The 23,416-nt window shown below is 38.4% G+C and overlaps 1 protein-coding gene across 4 annotated transcripts in view; it reads right to left on the bottom strand.

Annotated features, from left to right (window-relative positions):
* pou2f2a (POU class 2 homeobox 2a) overlaps positions 1 to 23,416 on the bottom strand; it is a 93,997-nt gene that overhangs the window by 19,393 nt on the left and 51,188 nt on the right. For all 4 annotated transcript variants that reach the window (XM_081612413.1, XM_081612414.1, XM_081612412.1 and 1 more), the window contains 3 exons: positions 3,302 to 3,367; positions 2,492 to 2,520; positions 576 to 638 (listed from right to left, as the gene is read on the bottom strand). In XM_081612413.1, the coding sequence (XP_081468539.1) occupies positions 576 to 638; positions 2,492 to 2,520; positions 3,302 to 3,359 (150 nt within the window). In that variant the 5' untranslated portion in view covers positions 3,360 to 3,367. The remainder of the gene's footprint in view (positions 1 to 575; positions 639 to 2,491; positions 2,521 to 3,301; positions 3,368 to 23,416) is intronic.

The raw sequence follows: 23,416 nt of genomic DNA, 5'->3' as shown, positions 1-23,416 counted from the left end.
CACACACACACACACACACACACACACACACACACACACACACACCACACACATACAAGCACACCACACACATACGCACACCACACACATACGCACATAATCTTTAAAAGAAAAAGTAATTCTGAGGACACTACCGCATTATAAATGGAGTCATTTTTTTCCACAGAAAAATATTCACACCTGTTTATTTTCTTTTGGTGTTTTTAAATTTTCAGAAAGTCACAAGATGCAAAAGTAAAAACTGAAAAACTGAGGATCTTCCCTTCAAAACTCTCTCTTGCTTCTCTCCATTCTTTCTTTTTTCTCTCTTTTCTGTTAGTCTGAATCTTTTTTCAGTCAACCTCTCCTCGAGCTGCTGACCTCTGACCTCCAGCTGCTGCGTCCATCCTTTCTGCTCTCTGCTGTCGTTCTCCACCACGTCCCCCCCCCCCGATTAAAACTCAACACGGTTCTCATGTTTTAGGCATTAAAGAAAAGTTTAACAAGCAGATCAATTCTGTAATAATTTTAGTTTCTTGCTGCTGTTTAACAGATTATTTTAGCGTTAAACCGACTGGACAGAACCAGGCGTTTACCTTGCTGCCTGCTGCTGTGGGTGAAAGGCTGTACGGGCTGCTTCTCATCTTCTGGACCTGCAGCTGGAAATAAAACACACATTCACATTTAAACATTTCACTTTTAAAAACTTTTCCGCAAAATCTTTCAACTGTTCTATAATTTCTTAAATGAAATAAACACTTTAAAAACTTTTGGCATTTGATTAAGCTGCTCTAAATCTTTGAATGTGAAAAAATTGATAAACATTTTCCATAATTTTATTACATAAAGTGTTCATACACTTTTCTCACAGTAAGATAACCATAACTAAAAAACACAGATTAAATTCACCATTATATGATTTATTACTAGAGGTGTGCCGATCGATCGGCCACCGATCATAATCGGCCGATTTCTGTGAAAAAGTGCATGATCGGTGATCGCAGATCACGGTCTCTTGTTGCCGATACCGATCACCTGCATCTAATTTCTCAGCCTGCCTGTGCAGCTGGTCTCCTCTTTCCTTCACTCTGCGCAAACGCGCAGCAACAAATCCTAAGCGATGTGGAACTATAACGCACTGAGTGAATGAGGAAGTTTGTTGCGGTGGAAAATTGAAGCAGGTCAAAATGCATCAACACAACGAAGCTAATAACATAAAAACAATGCCATACTTGACGGAGTTTGGCTACATCGAGGCTCACTGCAGTAAAAAAGACATATGGAGGATCAGATAGCAGGTAAAGCAGCGCACAGCTACAAACACTCACCCGGATTAGCATGACGGTCAGAAAGCTAAACAAAATGATTTAAGTCTTGGAGCTGCGATGTAAGACGCTGGTTCTGCTCTCGCTGTTGAACCGCTGCTACGCTACAGGTAGTAATATTTCAGACGGAACGCTGCTTCTGCTCCACCTGGTAGTGACTCTCACACCGAACCTCTGCTTAAAGCTGCAGCATCTAACCTAAAAAATACATTTTACATACGTATTAAAACTTTCGCTGTCCTAACATGAGACAGATAATCTCTAAAAAATAATCGATCTCCTCCCTGCTCTGCATAATTACTCCGCTCAGTCAGAAACAGCCAATCAGAACTAGCAGTAATCAGCTAGCCGCCATGCTAACAGGAAGTTTTCATTCAGTAACTCAGGACTGTTTATTGTAATGGATCCTGTATTTGCCTTTGAATGTTAAGTTTTATACTTGAATTTTTTGGCAATGTTGAGAGGTTTTATTTTGGCTCTTTGCATTATTTAGCCTCTTCAGAGCCTTCATATGTTATCAGTCTGTTAAAGATAGTATTACTGATAGCAGGACAATTTGCACAATGCCTGTTTAGTTTAGTTTTCTTCTTGGAAAAAGTTATTTAAAAGCTTTTATCTAAATTAAGGTGAATTCATGGTTCCTTATTCCACTTAATGTAACCGGTAGTGCTTTTTATAAAAAAAAATAAAAATTATGTGATTGGTATCGGTGATCGGCATCGGTATCGGCAGGAAAAAACCTGATCGGCACATCTCTATTTATTACTGTTATTAATATCTTAAAAACTAAAAATTAACTAAGTTGTCTGGTATTCATAATTTTAAATATTCTAAAACAAGAAAATCTTGATTTGATTTAACTTCATATTGCGAAAAAAAACAAACATGTGAATAAGATTTTTTGTCATCTTTAAATATCTGGTTTCAACTGTAAATGACGCCTGCAGTTTAAATATTCAACATTTTCAGAGACGTCTAAACAAAAGTCAAAACTTTCCAAACCTTGAAAACAGCAAATTTAATTTTCTAAGATTTCAAGCAAACATAAAAACCCTTAAAATAAAGTCAGAAACACGAGATTCATGATTTAAATTCCACTTTAAAGGAAGACTTTTAAATTGCACATAAAAAGTTGAGATATTTCTAAAGTTGTTGGATTTAATATTATGAAACTTTTAAAAACCAACCTGGTCATCAGGACTGTTTCTGTCAGAGTCTGAAAAACACAGAAATATACATGATTATAATGCCATCTGAATAAAATTCATCAATTCATAAAATCAGGGTTAGAAACTGACTACTTAAATCAATTTAAATGCATTTGGAGGATAATTTATATCCGTTTTTTAGTTTTTAAAGGAGAACAGACCCTTTAAAACAAAAACTGTTTACTTTTTATCATGAACTGTTTTTATCCTGTTTAAATATTATATATATTTGTTTAGTTTTCTTCTTGGAAAAATTATATATATATATATATATATATATATATATATATATATATATATATATATATATATATAAAAAGATCCTCCAAATGATGCAAAATTCTGTGGGAAATCAAAACTTTCTGTCTTCTCTTCTCAAAGTATTTGTATTTATAATTAGAAAAGAAAAAAATCATGCAAACAAGTCTCTTTTTTTCCCAAAAATTTCATCCATTTTATGAAGATTTCTTCATAAAATGAACTTTAAGGAAAATTCAGAGCTGCTTCTTAATCACGGTTGTACAAAAACAAAGTGTCTTCAGTCAGAGGCTTTTATAGAACCACTGCAATACAGACTGCTACAGGAGATCCTTCACAATCAGTCATGCTGTTTTTATCCATTAGTAATTGTTTGCACGGTTGATTTTGTTTCTGAGTGACGTAATAAAAGACTTTGTACCACAAATGAGCAGCGGCCTCGAATGAGCAACCTCATATGTTTAATGTATTTATTTCCTTAAATTCATCAGAGAATAGGCGGTTTAATTCATGAAACTGATTGTTTTGTACCTGAACCGTCGCCTGGATATTCAGCTCCAGGTTTCTCCTCCCCTGGTGCTTTGGACATCCTGATATCTGCAGATAAAACACAGAAACACACACGGGAGTCAGCATTACAAAATGCAGGCTTGCACGCACGCACGCACGCACGCACGCACGCACGCACGCACACACACACACACACACACACACACACACACACACACACACACACACACACGTTCACCATAAGAATCCTGATACCAAACATTTACATATATAAAAAAAATAAATACCAAATAAAACTAGTTTTTTACATGTACATTTTGACACTGGATACATTTTTTTAAAATAATTTCACATTTTTTAGACATACATGGAAGCATTTTGTGTCTAATTTATGCAAATGCTACACAAAACCATGTTTTGCACAATTTATTATTATTTTTTTATTGCAAAAACAGAGTTGGCTTTCCTGAGTCTCTTCCAGCACATTTTTCTCCAAAGTGTTCACAAGCAAACATTCATGCATCTGAATCCCGTAAACTTTAAGTTTTATCTTGTGCTTTTTCATCCAATTATAATCAGAGTTTCTCTGAAATCAGTGCCTCCACCACTGAATTGCAGCCAAAATTTGTTCCAGAAATAGCTGAGAGTAAATGTGCTGAAGCTGCTGCATGAAAGCAGGGGGAGGTTTAAAAAGAAAGTTTTCCTGGAAGGAAACTTTCCTAATAAAGCTCTCTCTCTCTTCTTCTTTCTGTTTGTGGTCACATCTGGGATTGCAGCAGTAATTGGACCTGGAAGAAAAGCTGAAACTGCTTAGCTGAGCACCAGACATTAGTCAGTACCGCCATCCCAGATAAAACGGCTCTCTTTTCTAATCTTTTGTCTATCCTACACTTTTAAATATGCATAATTTTATTTATTTTATGTTGAAAAAGTTAAAATGCAGTTAGAAGAGGTTAGATGTTCAGTCTGCTAGCAGATAAATTAAAAATAATTAACACAAATCATTCTAAAAATAGAAATAAACATGAATGACCTGCAGTAGAATAAATTTTAAAATAAAAAAAAGACATAATATTTCTGCAACAGCCAGAAAAATAAACATATTAACTTAGTGAAATAATAACCAGTTGCAAATAATATAAAAATCCAGTGTGAGTTTTGTATGTTATCATGAGAAATTATGTCACTGTCAGGTGTAAAAAAAAGAAGTTCAAGGTGTAAAATTTAGAAATTCAAGGACGTAATTATTTAAATAAAATTCAATCGCTTCTGTTTTTATTTTATTTTTAGCTCCTTCGAATTTAAATGAAAGATAAAATACAAATAAACATCAACCTCAAATAAATTTCAGTATTTAATTTACATTTTGAAAATTAATGCAAAAAGCAGGTTTCAACAGTCTGCAGTTCCACGATCAGACCAGACGGTGGCAGCACTCTCTTTATGTTCGGAGCGAACAAACAGCGCGGAGGCGAGAAAAAAGCCTCCGTTGAGTGTGATAAAAAGATAATTTTTAACTACAAATTCTGAGTGGCTAATTGATATAAATATATAACATTTCTGACTTAAACAATATCAAACAGAGGGCCTTTAACTTTTAAAACTGAGATGCAAGGAAGCAGACAATATTCACAGTTACTTATTCTTTTTTTTTAATAATTAAAGGACATAATATTTCATATTAAATGCTAAAATTAATTAGCACAGCTGAACTCATTTGTCATTCAGACACCCACTTACATTCAGACACCCACTTACAGTGAACAGTGAATGAAATTACATTTCAGGAGAAAGGAAGTTTTCAGTTTATGGAATAAATATAAAAATGTCCATCAATGATCACAAAAAAATAAATTAAGAAAAAAAATTTAGCATGAACATTTTGCAGAATGTAATATTCTAGATTTTATGATTCAGCTATTTCCAGAAACCATCAGTGAAGTGTTCATGATTGGATTTAAACAAATAAAGTATTTATTTTCAACACAAGACTTTTTATCTGCACACAAACGGAAGAATCCACTAAATTAATTTCATCCTTCTTGGATCATTTTGTAAAAAAAAAAAATCCTGCCTCACCTGTTCATCCACATCCCAAATTCCTGATGTACCATGATCAGGTTTAACTGGAACATCTTTAAAACTGACTTTATTTCTGATTTTATTCGTTTCCGATCTACACTGAAGATGAGTAACTAAAAAAATTATACTCAAGCAGAGGTACTTAAGCACATTTTTATAAAGTAAAAGTAAAAAGTAGCCATCAAAACAATTACCCAGGAGCAGAAAAGTAACTCAAGAACTGAATAACTGATCGAAACGTCAATCATTTAATGTTTCAGATGGTCCAAAATATCAAGTTATGTGGAAATTTTGGTATTTTAAGAACCAAAATGAAAATAATTTATATAAATGACTGTAAAATAATAAAATCAGGCAAAATATTTTTTTAAATTCAGTTTCTTTCAATATACAATTTACTAAACTCAGAAACCGCAGGCGTGTGTCCGCTAATGACGAAAATAAATATTTAGCAACTGAGGTGTTTCCATTAAATAAAGTTTGTTTGCAGTAAGTCATTAAAAAACACGAACCACCTTGATGCTCCAGCTACTTCCTGTCGTCGTCAACATGTGACTCGTGTGATGTGAAAAAAGCGCTTACGCTGCAGTTTTGTGAAACACTCTAATTTCAGAGCCGGTCCAAGGAATATCCTTAGAGCCCCCCACACCACCAGGGGGCCCCAAAGAGCAAAAAGCTAGCGGGATTTTTATAATTTTTAATAACACTGAACAATACAAACTCAATATTACATATAAAAAAAGAATATTATTGTTTTTTAGAGCTTTAGTGGCGGCTGCCACTGCTGGCAAAATATAAGATATTAAACTTGTTAACTTTACATTCAGTGTTCAGGATATTATATTTATAATTTCAGTATATTTTAGTTAGTTTTATAAACAGTTTAGTTCCAGTTAGTTATAGTTTCCCCCCATTATTTACAGTTTTTACTTATTTCTGGCAAACAATGTTTTCTTAATTTCAGTTGTCAGTAGTTTGCAGTAATGCATTTGCCCCGTTGCACTGATGGCCAGTGTGCTGCTGGGGGGCAGTCGGGGGGTAAAAATGGCTGCAGGGGGTCCTAAACTCAGCGCCCCCCCTCCCCGCCTCGGTCACGCCTGTCAGGGGCCGGTGACAGACGGCGCGTGGGTTCTTGTGTGTGGACTGGAAAGGGGCGGGGGGCTGGAGCCGTTTGGCGTGTGGAGGTCAAAGGTCAGGCACATGGTCTCTGCCACCTCACGCTTCACACACACAAGCTGCCTCCATCTTTTCCACCTGTCTGCCCCCCCCCACCCCCCACCCGACATTCAGCGCAGAGAAAACTGAAAAAAAAACTAAAATTAATATCAATCTGTTTTATTTAACGTTTGGGATAAAATTAGGATTTTAATCCGTTAAAATGAAACTTTTTCAAAGGAATTTAAAAAAATAAAATCTTTTTATAAATAAAAGTTATGTTTACATCAAAACAATCTCTTTGAATAATATAAAGATTAAATGAAGTAATTATCCGGATCTATTTTAAACATTTTTTAACAACGGTCTGCATTTGATAAAGATGAACGTCTAAAATGAAACAGTAATTGATGTTCATAACAAAAAGCGAATTAAATGCAATAATCCAGAACATTTTAAAGCTTTTGATCTTAAGTTAAGCTGTGTTTTAATTAAAAATCCCTTCAGCTGCCTTTAAACGGACCTATAAGTTTATGTTTTCAGCCTTTTATTCAGTAAATCAGGAAGCAGAAACTCAGACGTGTTTGGACTTCAGTTCGTTTTGCTGCTTTATCTGAAGATAATTAACCGACATCTTGTCTTTACAGTGACGCTCCTGATTATAATGAAAAACAGCCACAGTTTGCAAAAACTAGATTCAAAGAGGGGATGAAAAATGTTTAGCATTCCTGACAAAACAAGATTGCATTCTTTTGACTGGGCCTTAAAATGTAAAGCAACAAACTGCTTTTAAATTTTCTGACTTAATTGGAATAACTGCATTTGAATTGATCAGATTTTGCTCTAAAACAGAGGCAGAAGTTTTGATTTTTATTCTTAAATGCAAAGCCAGAAGTTGAAACAACGAAAGGTTTGTAGCTTTTTAGTGTCAAGGTGTGCCGTCTGATTTATCTGGACTGTAATCCAGATTAACAAGATGTTTTTAATCTCAAATATTCCTACAGGGATATCACTGGTTATTTCTTCTTTCCCCTCATTAATCAAAAAGCATCTATTTTCCATCATCTTCAGACTCTTCTAACCCATCCTAACAGTTAAATTTCCTCCAGCAATGATTTACTGTGTTTTATTTTGGGCAAGTTTTAGCTTGCTTGTAAATTCAAATCTGCAACTTTAAAGCTGAACGCTGCCGCAGAAGGTTGTCGGTTTGACTCCAGCTCCGCTTGCCCTCATTTTGAAATGTCTTTTCCTGACGAGTGAATGTTTGAAAATGTAAAAGTTTGGTGGAGATACGTAAAAAGAAACTGATTTTATATAACTTCCTTAAAAAAATAAAACAACATTTTAAGTTATTTGCATTTTTTTCTTAACTAAACCCTGAACTGAAACTTTGTTTAGGTGCTTTAGAGCCATTTAAACCTGTTTCCATTAATTTCCAGAATATGTTTCTGCCTTTTTTTGATCCGTCTCTGTCCTGCCGTTACTTTGACAGACGAGTTCTGGGTTTCGCCATCAGGCTTCAGCGTCGAGGTAAACCGGATTATTTCCGCCTCTGAGAAGCGTTTGTATCATTACAGCCACAGTTGGCGTCTCTCTCCGCCTCCGACTGTCCCTCCCTCGCCACTCGCCTTTCCCCTGCAGCAGTGGTCAACGGCGGCGGTCGCAGCGCCGCTGGACAGAGCTAACGCAGGACACATGGACCCGTTGCCAGGCAACAGCAGTGTAAGATCGGAGTGTGTGTGTGTGTGTGTGTGAACAGGGCTTCTGCTCAGATGTTGTGTGTGCACCTGTGAGAGTGTTAATCATTAAGAATAAGCATGTTTCTCTGCCCTGCAGGTGCCGAAGTGGAGCAAACTAAGTCCTGCATGCTAATGTCTGCTGCTCTCACGTCAGCGCAGGACTGCACGTTGTTTCAAATGTGTTTTTCAGGTGATGTGCATCTCCTCAGTTAGCAGAAAACAAGAGTTTAGGGTTAATGAAACACTCTGATGCTGTTTATGCAGGAGGACAGCAGAGCATCCACTCAGGTAAAGGTTAAAGACGAACCAAACAGTCAAACACTGAAAAATCTGACGTATTTTGGGACGTATTAAACCAGATTTCCAGTGTATAAACTGGAACCAACCAGCAAAACAAATCAGAGAAAGGTTTGTGATGCATGCTTTGATGTTCAAGTCTCCATCAAGAACCGGACGGGACATTTTCCTTTCACTTTTATGCATCAAAATCACTAGAAAACCAACAGAAAAGGCAGGTCAGACCTGAAAGAAACTGGAAATATGATCAGTTTTCATCTCCGATCTGCATGAAAATGTTCCTGCTGAGCAGCTGAGGACTTCTTCTACACCTAAATATTGACGTCCTCCTCCTCCTCAGTATGCATCTGCTGCAAACAGAAGCAGCTGCCTGAGTAAACTCATGTTTAGATGCTGATTTGTGGAGGAGTTTCTTTCTTTTTTTATGCACAATTCTAAAAGAACTGAATGTGTTGTGTTCTGTGCACACGTGCATCTTCAACGTGTGCACGTGAGCGTGCACGGGCGCCTTCTTGAATATGTCTCCAGAGTGTTTATTATATCCGATACAGTACCTCTTTCTCGCACCACATATTTCTGTGCCGATCGATTCCTCTGACTCCCGACAAGACAATAATCGCACCTCCCTCCCTCTCTCCTTCTCTCCACCATTATTACTGCCCTCCCCGAGGAGCACAACGCAGGGATGGAGGGATAAAAACACAGAAAGAACGGGAGGGAGGACAAGGGGAAGAAGGAAATGGCCACTGTGTGGTACTTCCTTCTTCCTCCAGAATCTCAGCGTTGAGGCGCAAAGATGGAGGCTGGGATGCTGGAGTAGAAGGGCGTAAACTTTGGAGAAAAATGGCAGACACAAAGAGGCCAGAAGTGTTTTTTAAAAACCGAAACAACAAGAAGAGACGGCAAACAAAATGTCTGCTTAAGGGAAATTCAAAGGAAAATAATCAACAAATAACCAAAATACAAAGAAAGACATCTGGATTGAGCAAATGTGGGGGAAAAATTGGCCAAAATGAGAATGTGGAACAGAGAGAGCAGCAGCGTGACGGAGCGTCCTCGCAGGAAATAGCAGGAAAGGAGAAGATGGTGACAATTGGACTAACAAAGACACACAGCCTCGCCTTGATGGGCCGAGTGTGAGCGATTGGATGAGGAGGGAGGGGGCAGATTGTGTGCAACAGAGTAAATGACAAAAAGAAACGACGGGGCGGACAGAGAGATGGCCGAAAAACGAGGCGGCGGTCTGAGGAAGGCAGAGGCCTTGAAGGAAAACCTGCGATTCAGAAACCAAAGCGGGAAGAAACAGTTGAATTAAAAATGTTTTGCATGAAATGGATGAAATGTTTTTTAATTTCAGGACTGAAACGAGACAAAAAGCTGAACCCCCCCTCCCCCCCCCCCCCCGCCCCCCGAGGAGCGCAGAGTTTCCTCCGCCCCAAAAAGAAGATCGTATTATTTTTCAATCTGGGCTTATGAGGTTGTCATGTGACCGCCGGGATATTTATGTTCCAACTATTTGGATTGAGGCGGAAAATCCCAGCGGTGTGAGGCCGAGCCGGGCCGAGCCGGGCCGGCTTTCTTCATGCAGGGTTTTGTTTTGGATCAGACGCAATAAATCAATTACCTGCATGATGAATTAAAACAAGGTGAAAAATTTCCATTTGCATGATTCATCGGTTTTCTCTCTAACAAAAACTGGAGTTTTGGTCTCAACCAGCCTGTTTTTGAAGGATAATTGTGATACCAGAGACGTCATAATTCATTTTATTTGTCGTTTTGTTTATTTATTTCGGATATTTCCAGTTCCAGTGTTAGACGTTTAACAGAATTTAAAGTTTATTGATCTTTGAGTGGGCGTAATTGCAGTAAAATGCCATCATTAGTTGAAAATGGTCTCAAAACAACAATATCGTCGTTTATCACATTAACTTCTGAGACAATTTATCATCCAGCTAAACTAGTCAAGGTGTCAGGCCAACGCGTGCGGCTCCACAGGTGCAGAGAAACACGTAAAGGAGGAGAGCTGGACGTCCGGTGATCTATAGAGCGAGCTGCGGGCCATTAGACGGCCGGGTTTACAGCTTTATCGATTGGACCCGACTTAAATTGGCTCCCAATTAAACAGAGCACTTATTTGACCTCTTTACCCCTTCCCGTCGATCCGAGCTCGTCTCCATCCACACGTCCGTCTATTTAAACCCGGCTCTTTCATCACACAGAGCTGCTCTCCTGCTTCCTCCTGTCCTTTTCCCCCAGATGTGATCTTTGCTCGGCTTCTCTCTTACACTTTCTTTCAGTCAATCCGTCAATCTCTCCTTAAATAACAGCATGAATTATTAAGCGTATTTATTCAAACGGCATTAATTATAAAGAAGGGAAGCAGAAGAAGAAGTGGAGAGCTTGGAGGAAAGGTGGAGAAAGAAAACGAGGGAGGTGAAAAAGGGGGTTAGGAAATTGGTGTGGCTAGCGGAACAGCGCCTCGCCCTCCTCCTCTTCCTCCTCCTCTCCCTCCATCCCCCCGTCCTTCCCTTCCCCGCTCTGCTTTGTATTCTGTGGAGATGACAGGGGGAAAGCTTTATTGCTCTGAGTTTGTATCGATCGGGGCCCCTCAGAGGGGGTAGCCAGACCCGCGCGCGCCGGAGGCCGCCGGTTGCAGCCTGCAGCCCCCGCCTCGCACCAACACCCGCTCCCTCCCCTAGTTTTTTTTTTTTTTTTTTCTTAGAAAATTGCTGCCTCCTCTTTCTGGTTTGGAGAGGTCAAGAGACAAAGCGCGGTGGCTTTTATTTACCGTCGGCTCAGGAAGCCTCAGAGTGCAAATGAAAGCGCGATCTCTCTTCGAAAACATGGACACATGCTGCAAAAGTGCACGAATATTCTCACTCAACCGGGTTGCCAGATCTGACTGACGATGACCAATTTTTCTGGATGATGCATTTTTCCTATAATTATTACAATAATTGATTATACTGTTGTTTGAGTCAATTTTAAAGTAATTTCTTGCATAATAATGAAAGTTTGCCCTCTGAAAGACAAACACTCCACAGTGGAACTGGAGGATACTTTAAATATCCCAAATGGAACAGAACCTAAACTATGAATAAAATGGATTATGAAGTCTCTAAACACAATAACTCTTCAAAAAATATTAATCATCAGAATGGAAATTACTGAGCTCATTTTAATTTATTGTGTGATTAATTGATTAATTGCTTATTGCGACTTAAAAAAGAAAACAGAAAATAAAAACAGTTTGATGCTTTTCTGTCACAACTTGAAAGAAATTTCCTCTAAAAACTTTCTAAAAACTGCCAAACATGTTCAAAAGCAACCAAATCTGGCAACACTGATGCTCACTCAACAGGGTTGCCAGATCTGACTGACATTTTCCAGCCCAAATCTCAACTTCTAACGAATTCATCATAATAGCCCCAGATACAGTCATACATATAAAAGGTTTGTGTCCCATATTTCATTGCTTGCATTTAGACTTGTGACAATTTGCAACATTTTTGGTCGTCCTTTATTACATTCTGACCAGAACCAGATCCCACTGGGACTGCAGAGGCCTCGACTCTTTGAGCTCAATGACCCTGGGCTTTTTTTGCGGTGATATTTTGGGATTTTTTTATTTTTTTATTGTGCTTTTCTGCCACAAAATGACAACCATTTCAAAGGAATTTTCCATTTTAAAAGCCCACCAAATGTTGTGAAAAGCAGAAGAAACCAACAACCTGCAGACAAACAAAAGCAACTCAATCTGGCAACACAGATGCTCACTGAGCAGGGATGCAAGATCTGACAGTTTCCGGCCAAAAACAATGAAAACACGTCCAACTCCCAAAAACAACCCAAATCTCAACTTCTAATAAAATAAATGTTTTATAGAAAAACATGAATTTGTCTAATAATTATTTTTCTATAGTTCATGTATTACTATGGAACTGTAGTTCTACATGTAGTCATTCACACTCGACTCTTTAAATCATGATGCTGCCCTGGGATTCATGTTTTACAGTAGTGACATCTGATGATGTCACAGTGGACATCTGATGATCTGATGATGTCACAGTGGACATCTGAAGATCTGATGATGTCACAGTGGACATCTGAAGATCTGATGATGTCACAGTGGACATCTGATGATCTGATGATGTCACAGTGGACATCTGATGATCTGATGATGTCACAGTGGACAGACTCTAGAGATTTTAATAATATTTGACTTTTAGTGAAAGCAGGTTACTAAACCGTGTTCAAAAGTGGTCCAATCTGGCAACACTGATGCTCACTGAACTGTGTTGCCAGATCTGAGTGATCTGAAACCTGCACAACTCCAATAAAAAAAAAAAAATATCCCCAAAGAGTTTTTTCTGGCCTTTTAAATCACGTTCGCCTGGGATTTGTATTTTACAACTCTACACTTGATCAACCCATGACTAACCATTGATGACGTCACATTCAACAGATTCCAATAACAACTATTGGCAACAATGACAATTATTGTAAAAACCCACCAGATGTGAAAAGCAGCCCAGATTTTAACAACCTGCAAAAAGCAGTTGCTTCCCCAGCCAAACGTTTTCAAAACCCACCCAATCTGGCAACACTGTAACTGAAACACACACACACACACGCACAGACACACACACGCACACACACACACCCCGGCTGCAGGGCTGAGCTGCTGTCCCATCAGAAATCCCTAATCTGGGAGCGTGACCGTCCTCAGTTCCAGCAGCCGGGGATCAGGATGCTGCGGGCGGATTCCAAATTTAAGGATGAGATGGGATGGGGATGCGGGTTCCTGCAATCACCCCGGGGGTGGGAGGACGGTTTGGGGGTCGGGGGTGAGGAGAGGGAGGTCGAGTGGTGTGATTTACCCCCCCTGCTCTCCTCGCTGCGAACCGAACCTCTCAGCATTTCACGGAGCCGACGACCACAAGAGGGTTCAGCGCTCTCTGCTTTCGTCTTCTAAACACAGTTTTAGGTGGAAGTCGGTTTGCTCTCCTGTGAGACTCTAAGAGTTTTATGACCTGGAGGAAAACGATCACCGCTTCAGAGAAATAAAAATGTTTTACATGAGCTCACTGCTTATGCCTGGAACAGAAACTCACACTAAAAGAATCTAAAATCATGAATATTATGGCTTTAAGTATTTATTTAGTCTTATTTTGACTTCAGCAGAAATAACACCGACTCTATTTTCATTTTTGGAGTACTTTTTACTTTGTTTTGAAGTATTGCTACTCTTACATGAGTACATTTTCTGCGTACTTTACCCACTGTTGGTAATTTCACTGAACTTTGACTAAGATAAATTATTTTAACCAAAATTCACCAGACACAGACTTGCAGTTTTTGTTAAAGTTTCATAAAGAATGACATTGATTTGCAAAAAAGTTGATTTAGTAATTTCTTGAACTTTTTATTTTTACTTATGTAAAAGCAAATTTTGGGTATTTACCCACATTTGAGTTTAAAGCAACTCTTTTAGTTGTTTATCTCATGAATAAAAATATTTTATTTTGCCTTGAGAATGGAGGATGTGTAAGAGCTTTCTTTCAGCCAGCTGACTGGGAATGCTCAGCAACATGTGGGGGAGGGGAAATGTCACTACTTTTTATCCACCTGCATCACTTTCTGCATCATTTCATTTAAAAAGCTTTAAACTGCAGGAACAAAATTATGTAAACTTTTTATGGTTTTCAAGCCATAACCTTTTAGAGCCCGTTTGAGTAACTTCATTAAATACCCATTTAGAACCGGGTTCAAATGCAGCTGCAGAGGGTTTTTTGGTTCCTGAAGGAGTTTAGTGTCACAGCGCATCAGTAAAATGTAAAATCATGTCCTGCTTAATGAAATGCAGGTCATATTTTTGCATCAAAGCCGGTGAAAGTCAATCCAAACAACCGTATCAGCTTTCAGTGTGAATGCGTGACGCCAAAACGAGTCCAATTCATTACGTTCCATCGGTCCAGGACGTTACTTTGCATGCATCTGTTAGATAATTTTACTAAAAAGTTATATTACACTTGCAGTTTACGCAACATTTCAACTGCAAAGCAGCAGCAGGGATGAAGGACCTCAGAGGGAAGTGTCGCCCTCGTGGTGCCTGATATTATGAAAGGATTTATTTATGGTATTAATGCTTCATACTGCAGCCCAGGTTGTGATTAATCCACATTTTTCTCACCGTCATTGGAAAGCACTTTTTATTGAAAGTCCATCCAAACCATTTGATGTATCGGTAATGTGCAGAGTGCGAATGAACGGCACTTAAAGTATAAAGTCCAGTAAATGTTGCTTTTAAAATTTAAAGTTTGCACATTTTGTTGCTGCATTTCCTGCAGCTATAGATCTGAGGGCTAAATGTGAGAGTCAGTAAGGATCCAAATTATTGCATGTTTTGCTTTAACACAGGGCTCCTACTTGTGAATTTTCAGGTTTAATTTGTTTATAACTTAGTTTTTTTTTTCTTGTTTACCTGCATCAGGGGCATAAATAATGTATCGCATTATTGTTCTTCCGCCATACGCATTTAACCATTTAACTCTGTAGCATCTCTCACCTCAGCATTCCAGATGCTTAAAGTTGAAAGTGAAACTGACAGCATGACCTGCTCTGTGCTCAGTGTGGCTAATAATTCTCTAAGCAATTTATTTCACTTGCAGAGCTTTGAGATTTCACAAAAAGTTAGTTGGTCTTTTAGCATCAAACCGGGTCTGACGCAGCAGAACACTGTGAATATCACACCTTGGTCCAGTTCATCTGCACTGAGACAAAATTCAAAGATATATGATGTGATTACGGTTTGAACTCCCTTTATTTTTAACTCATTTATCTTAAAAAATTGCTAAAAACACTTAGAAAGATGGACTATCTCATCATGAATAATTTCTGCTACCACTTGTTGGTAAACCCTGAATAACGGCACGTTTAGGCTGTAAACACTGAAGTTTCCAACATGCAACACTTTCACACAAAATAAGTTTATAAGAGAAACAAGATGTTCGCTACCCTGTATCCGTTTCCATTTTTTCTTCCAACATGTTCTGTAAAAGCCTTTAATAAACTTTACATTTTCTGTAATCAACAGGAAGGATTTATGAAAACAGATAAAAATAAAAGAAAATGGCAGATTTTTCTTCTTTTATGAGCCTTTATTTTGCTCACTTCTTTAATTTGACATGGATTATTTTCAGTTATATTTTCATCTAACTCAGTTTAAGTAAAATAACTGATTATTTTCATGAAGTGCTGAGATTTATCAGTGCTAATCACATCATTGTAGTGAATGTTGATGGCTTTCAAAAATCATTTCATCGATGAACATCCAAGAAGAGAAGTTATCAGTGTATATTATGTTAACAAACATAATTTAAACTAAATTATTGTAAACTTTTAGATTTGATGAATGACTGTGAAAACTTCATGTTGGAAACGAACATTGAGCGAAATGAGGGAGGATCCCAGAGAGATCACGGATCAATCGAGCCGAAATGTTTTACTGATTTAACATCCTCAGCATCTCAACAACAGTTCAGACATTTTGTTTCGAGATCCCAGGATTGTCGCCGCCTTCCACTTGAACTCCATTTTGCCGACGCGGGCCGAGCGAATCGTCGTGCCAACCGTGGAGAAAGACGGACGGACGCACGGATAGAAAAATAAAAATAAAAAATGGCCGTCCGTAGGGGCGAGTGAGCGCTGAAGGCCACGGCGTCCCCCTCCTTCTTGGACTGTTTGGCTTCAGAGAGGCTGTTATCTCTCTATTTTTACACTCCTTCCATCAACAGACCGCCCCAGACCCACTTATGTTCACTCACCAAATGACACGTGGACACACACACACACACACACAAATTACAGACGTAGACAATGAGCGCGGTGCTGTGAAGCCATTGTGAGTCATAAAGCGAGTTTGGACGCACTCTGCAACCTTTTCCAGACTCTTTCCTGCTGTTTGATCACGACTTATTTTCTTCAATTTGGAGACATTTCTCTGAAAATGGCGACCCTCGCTTTGCTTTATTTTCTGAGGACATTTCGTCTGTTTTACATTTGACTTTATTGAATCCTTTTAGGAGAAAAATGATGAAAACTTCTAGCGCATCAAGGTCACTTCTTTCAGGTGATTTTTGAATAAAAGCATTTTATTTATTCTCTTCAGAGCTACTTCACAGCCAAAACATTTTATTTACCAGAAAACTGAATCTGTCTTTCGCCTGATAATACACACAAAAATAACACACACAAAAAAAGCTCTGAAATAATCACAACAGAAGGGTGAAGGCAACTGACCTAACACACACACACACACACACACACACACACACTGAGCCACAATTACAGGCATCCAGGGCAGAGATAATTACAACGACACAGAGAACATGGGTGTGTGTCGGTGTCATTGTATGGATCAGATCCACAGGGGGTAGACTATACAATAACGACCAATTTAATGGAAAAGTCTATCTTTTTCTGCTTGGAATATGATTGTGTGTTCAGACTGTAACACGACGGGGAAGTCAGCGTGACGCCATTATTCTTTCCCACAACAATAATACACTGAACACAATGTATGTCTTATCATTTGCACTATAATCAGGTCTTTTATTTCGCTGTGTGTGTGTGAGGAAGAGAGACGGAGAGAGAGAGAGAGAGATGAAAGCACGCCGCACGGCCGCGGCGGCGTTGGATCGAGCACGCCCCCCGCCTGGCCCACCGACCTACCACCATTTCACACCGCTGACCAGTACAAATTGGATAAGGGTCCATTCTCTCTGCACCAACACACACAACACGTACAGCGCACACAAACACGATGCCCGATCACACATAGACACAAAAAAAACAGACTCAAAATGGCTGAAATGCAGCGGTTAGAGTCGGTGGTGTGTGAAGCTACAGCGGAGGACAGGTGAGGAAAGAAAGGTGAGTTTGCTCTTCCTCATCAAATATCCTCAAGATTTACAGAACTGGAGACAGAGTCTGATTTATAATAAATTGGAAAAAATAAACTTATTTTGTGTGAAAGTGTTGCATGTTGGAAACTTCAGTGTTTACAGCCTAAACGTGCCGTTATTCAGGGTTTACCAACAAGTCATAGCAGAAATTATTCATGATAAGATAGTCCATCTTTCTAAGTGTTTTTAGCAATTTTTTAAGATAAATGAGTTAAAAATAAAGGGAGTTCAAACCGTAATCACATCATATATCTTTGAATTTGGTCTCAGTGCAGATGAACTGGACCAAGGTGTGATATTCACAGTGTTCTGCTGCGTCAGACCCGGTTTGATGCTAAAAGACCAACTAACTTTTTGTGAAATCTCAAAGCTCTGCAAGTGAAATAAATTGCTTAGAGAATTATTAGCCACACTAAGCACAAAGCAGGTCACGCTGTCAGTTTCACTTTCAGCTTTAAGCATCTGGAATGCTGAGGTGAGAGATGCTACAGAGTTAAATTGTTAAATGCGTATGGCAGAAGAACAATAATGCAATACATTATTTATGCCCCTGATGCAGGTAAACAAGAAGAAAAAACTAAGTTATAAACAAATTAAACCTGAAAATTCACAAGTAGGAGCCCTGTGTTAAAGCAAAACATGCAATAATTTGGATCCTTACAGACCAGAATTAGTGGGCGTTCTTTTCTCAACGTCTATTGGATTTAATATCCTTTTGATTACCATCTATATATGATGTTAATGAAGTTTTCTTGAGTTTAAACGGCTCAGTTTCTCTCTTCTGTAACTAGTGTCTCTGCAGCTTTTTCTCTTTAATGCCTTAAATATTTCTGCACCCTGAGGATGTTGCTATGAAACCCAAATGATTGGGAGCCAGTTTTTTAAACCTCAGATCATTATGTTGGGTTGCATTTAACCCCCAACATGCTGACTCCCCTCAGCTTCGCTGTGTAATTACAGTGTGACCCCCCTGTAGGGTTCGGTTGTGAGGATTCCCGGCTGCACGCTGTGAGGGTCTCCAGTGTTGGCCTTTATGAGCCGGTCCGCTCTGGTGCGTCAGCCGCCGCATGGGAACTGAAAACCATTCATGTTTTCTCTTTAAGCATTTGTTTTCATCTGGGAAAAAAAGAATCTTTTTTGAAGTTTTGAATGAATTCATGAGAACTAAAGGAGCAGAAACAGGTAAAAGTTTAGATTTTCACCATTAACGTGTAAAAAATGTTTGTTTATTCTAGAACAGTGAGCTGGAATATCCAACTTAATGATATTGGAATAAATAAACATGAAAAAGGGAATTAAAGAGCGAAATGATATTTAACGACATGCTGGCTTATAAAAACTGTATAAAATGAATCTGTTATGAATTCTCCTTTGTTGTTTATTGAGAGCAGAGTAAATGTTTTATTTCTATTCATTGCTTTTGCAATAGACTAAATAAAACCCAGGACAGCCATTTTAAAACCGAGTCGCATGTTTATGCTTCACTGCTCATTTTTTTATTACCATAACTGATTTTTAGTGCACAGTTTAATAATTTAGAGCTGATGTAACTTGTGTGTAGGTTTCAAGGAGAGAGATAAAGGAAATAAAGATGTATGTATTAATTTACCAGATTTAAACCCAAAGCTTTGCACTGCACAGCTTCACAAACAAATACATGAAACATTTCTGAAGTGTGTTTTCTGGTCCTAATGTTTTGCTTCCTCACTACTTATCAGATGCATTGACTTCCACTTTAATGTGAAGATATCAGTAAGTATTTGTTACAAAAGATTAGACTTTTACATTGCAGGATACAAAAACGTAAAACTAACTAGAATAACTACAGATTTGTTGTATAATTTCTTACTTCCATTTGTTGGGAAAACAAATATAATCAGGTTTATATGAAGATGCAGCAGCACATTCAGCCATAAATACTTTGCAGAATATGTTTCATGTTTTCACTTTAATGGAAATCAAATGTCTAAAAAGCTGATAATTTAATAAAAAACAAGATAATGAGTCCTTATGAACATAAATACATTTGTAAAATCAGCTAAATGTCTAACAGCTCAACAGTTATCCAGCAGCAGGAGAAATATTGCAAACATTACTTGATGTTTTGGTTCTGTGCAGTAATGTTGATGTTTTATGTTTTTATAAATGTGGTTTTTGCCAAAGTCGTTATGTTCTGTGATACAGCAGCTGTGATCTACATAAAAAAAATGCAGCAATTACACAACACAAAAGGTTTTATAAAGGCTAAACAGCAAGTTAACCAACATGGATTCACACCCACATTTCTTTAAATGCCCAAATCCAGATTAACAGTTTAGTGTTAATCTGTTAATCAACAGAAAGATATTAAGATACGACTTTTTCACAAAATTTCTCCCAGATCCGAGTCCCTTTATTTTAAAAATAGAAAATACTTCCAGATAAATTCAGCTACGTGTCAGAGGAGATGCTTTAAGTCTCTGCACTGATAGAGGAATTCAGTAGAAATTCACCGACAGAAAATGTATCCAGCGTTTTACTGTGTTGACAAAAAAGACCCTGAAGGTGTTAGATTAACTTTATATTCACAATATTTTGAGAAGTTAGATTAGAGCAGGACTGCAAAAATTAATCTGACTAATCATGATGAATCTAACAATAGTCAACTAATTTTGTTGATTATTAACTAGAGCATACAGACTAAAAAATGCTATTTGCCTAAAGAGCAATAGAGTAGGAAGACAAAAAATGAATAAAAAAAATCTCAAGTGACAGTTTTAGCTTCACCTGATTTAAATTCTGCAAAAAAATCTCCTATTAGGCACATTATGAAATCCATTTATTAAACAGTTCAAACAGTATTTCTTAGCTGCAGATGCATCCTTTGGCACAAATGATCATAAACCCACTAAAGGATTCATGCTATTATATTTTAGGCAATAAAATGTTTTTCATTCTTGAAAAAGTTGCATGTAAAATGTATTTCTAATATTAATTTAATTTAACGTCGAATGGAAAATCTGCAGATTGTGCCACATATTATTTTACCTGATTAATCGTCAGAATAATCTGTTACTAAATATTATCTGGTTTTGCTTTTTTAAAGTATTTATGCTTTTTTCTAAAGGTGAATTTAACTTTTAGATTTAAAATCCATCAAAACTAAACTATAAAAGTAATTTCTAAACATTAGGTAAAGAAATAGGAGGAGATAATTTAGTAGATCTTTTTAAATGACGTTTTACCGAGTTAGCCTAAATTTTAACATTTCCATATCTGTAAATTTGTGTGTTTATCCAGCAGAGGCAGCCATGTGGCCCAGAGTGTTTACATTTGTTGACAGGGGCACACCGGGTTATATCTCACGGTAATCAATGAACAAGGGAACGAGAGGAGAGCAGGAGGGAGGATAAAAATCGGTAAGGAAAGCAGGTTATCTCCTGTCATTAACGGAGGGATTCCCGCGTGGGAGGGAGGGAGAGGGGGAGTGGCGGGCAGCGTAAGGGAAAGACCTGGATTCATTGAGAAAAAACACAGCGTGTTTGGCATGAAGAGAAAGCAGACAATTATCTATATTGATTAAAGCCAGCCAGCCAGCACGGAGAAGACAGAAAACTGTGGCTGGATCAATAGCGAGGGAGGAAGGGAAGGAGGGAGGGAGAGAGGGAGGAATGTAGGCCAGAGGAAGGAGGGATATCTGCAGACAGACGGGACGGGATGGGTTCAGAGGCGGATGGAAGAGGAAACCTGGCTGAAAAAAACGATGAAGAAAGACGGGATTTGATGAAAAGATGACTGTTCAGAAACCTCACAGCGAGGGACGACGGTGACGGATTCACCAGAGAGGCAGGTAGGATGTAAATGAAGATGACAGCTGGATAATTAATGAGTTTGCATTTAGTCTGTGATCAGTACGATGTGACCGGAGGTGAGGAGGGACGGAGCAGCTCTGCTTGTTATTTATGGCTCAGTGGCCTCTCTGGACCCGTCCCGTCTAATTAAACTCCTCATCAACCAAAAATGACCCGACTCCTCAGCACCGCAGTGTTAATTGGTGCCATTTACAAAAGCAGGACTCAAAGTGACATGATGGATGTTAAAACTCTTTACTGAAGAAATTATAAGAGTGAGGAAATTAGAAATACTAATAACTTTACTCTTTTATATGCGTCAGGACAGTAAAGAGATTTATGGTGTTTTTCCACCTGATAGTACGGCAGACGACATTTGTCACAGTTTCACTGAGTCAAACCAATCCAAACCTTTTGAGCAACCTGTTCCCCTCCTCGCCTGTGGGGGCGCTACACCAAGAACCACTGACGGAAACATGAAAACCTGTGAAGAAAACACTGAGCACAACTTTCTGCTTCACAAAAAGTAAATAAAAATGGAGTGGCATGGGATTTTAGCGGTTGTCTCATATTGGGCGAATAGACGATGGCTATTTGGACAACTATTTATTCATCATTTATCTACATTTATCTACAACTTGAAGCTAAATTTGCATAAAACTGACTCCAGTTTCATAATGATCTCCGATATCTTTTTATTTTAAAAATAACAAACGATGGATATTTGGATACCCGATGAAGTCATCGACTAGCAAACTAATTATTCATTTATCTACGAACAAACTTTAGAAATTGCCTAGAACATTTTATTTTAAAAACCTAATGATCACATTTTGTATTTCTAGATAGAGCGCTGTCTTTGGTTTTGTTTTTGACACATTATTTATTAACTTTTGTCGCCATTTTATTTCCTTCTCTGTCACTTCCTTTCACTTTACCGACTGGTTCTCTCCAAGCAGCCTCCCCTCCGCCTCCCCTTGCTTTTCTCTCTTCAACTTTATCCACAATTTCTCCATCATCTCTCCAGTCCCGTCCTCATCTCTCCATCTGTCTCTCCCTCCACAGGGTCACGCTGATGGTCACCAAGGTGCTGTAGTGAGCAGTATGGAGGATTGTAGGTCTGGGGCAAAATGGCCCCTAAATGGCTCTCAAACTCACGCTGGCTTTATTGATGCTCTGGTCTGACGCCAGCTAGCCCACAACGCGATATGTGTGAGAGTGTGTGTGTCAGAGGGAGAGTGGCACTGATTGCTATGTTGATGAAACAGAATAGTCCCACATCTCTCTGAAAGCTTCTCAGCTCAGACGGTGCAGAGAGACGAGACAGAGACAGGTGGAAAACACATGATTTTTCGTGCACTGAGCTGGTTGTTTCCAGAAACATGCTTTAAAAATAATAATAAAAAAAAAAATACTGGAGAAGCTTCACAAACTAAGAGTTCATGTTTTTGCACTTTTAAATTCAAGTTGTTTTTGGGCCCAGCAATGCCTCATGTTGCAATTCACTGCAAACGTTGCGCCGATTCCCTCCGATCCTGCTCTGATTATGTATGTGTAACTTAAAATGTTTCGAACAAATTCCCTGGCTCCGAGCTTGTAGGCGTTTCGTAATAAATAAAAAATACAAGAGAAAGTTGCTGATAAAACTTACAGCAAAACAAGCAGACAGCAAAACACTGAATTTGTTTGGGTAATATTTCACAGGCTCCCAAATCAGCTCTGCTAACAGGGCGGGAGCTGAAAACACTTTCTGGGAAAGTTGCTCTCCTCCTGGAGGGAGGCTGATTTTTAGGAACATTTCAAACCGTTTTCACCTGCTGGGGGTGAATTAGCAAGGCTGTGTCTACGGTCACATATTTATAGTACAGCAGAAATCAACTACAATACTTGACATCAGAAGATAAATATGACTCAAGTCTATATTGCAATGAGTTTTCTGTGAATCAACCTTTTTAAAGATTTCTAGCTAAATTAACACTGAAGATTTCTCTTCAGTGTTAATTTAACTCTGAAGAGAGTGGACTATATAAACACTGAAAAAGTGTTAATATCAACTCTGTGGGAGTT

Source organism: Poecilia reticulata, chromosome 11, assembly GCF_904066995.2.
Source record: "Poecilia reticulata chromosome 11, P_reticulata-male-v2, whole genome shotgun sequence".
NCBI lineage: Eukaryota > Metazoa > Chordata > Actinopteri > Cyprinodontiformes > Poeciliidae > Poecilia > Poecilia reticulata.
This window is presented reverse-complemented; position numbering and strand designations above follow the sequence as displayed.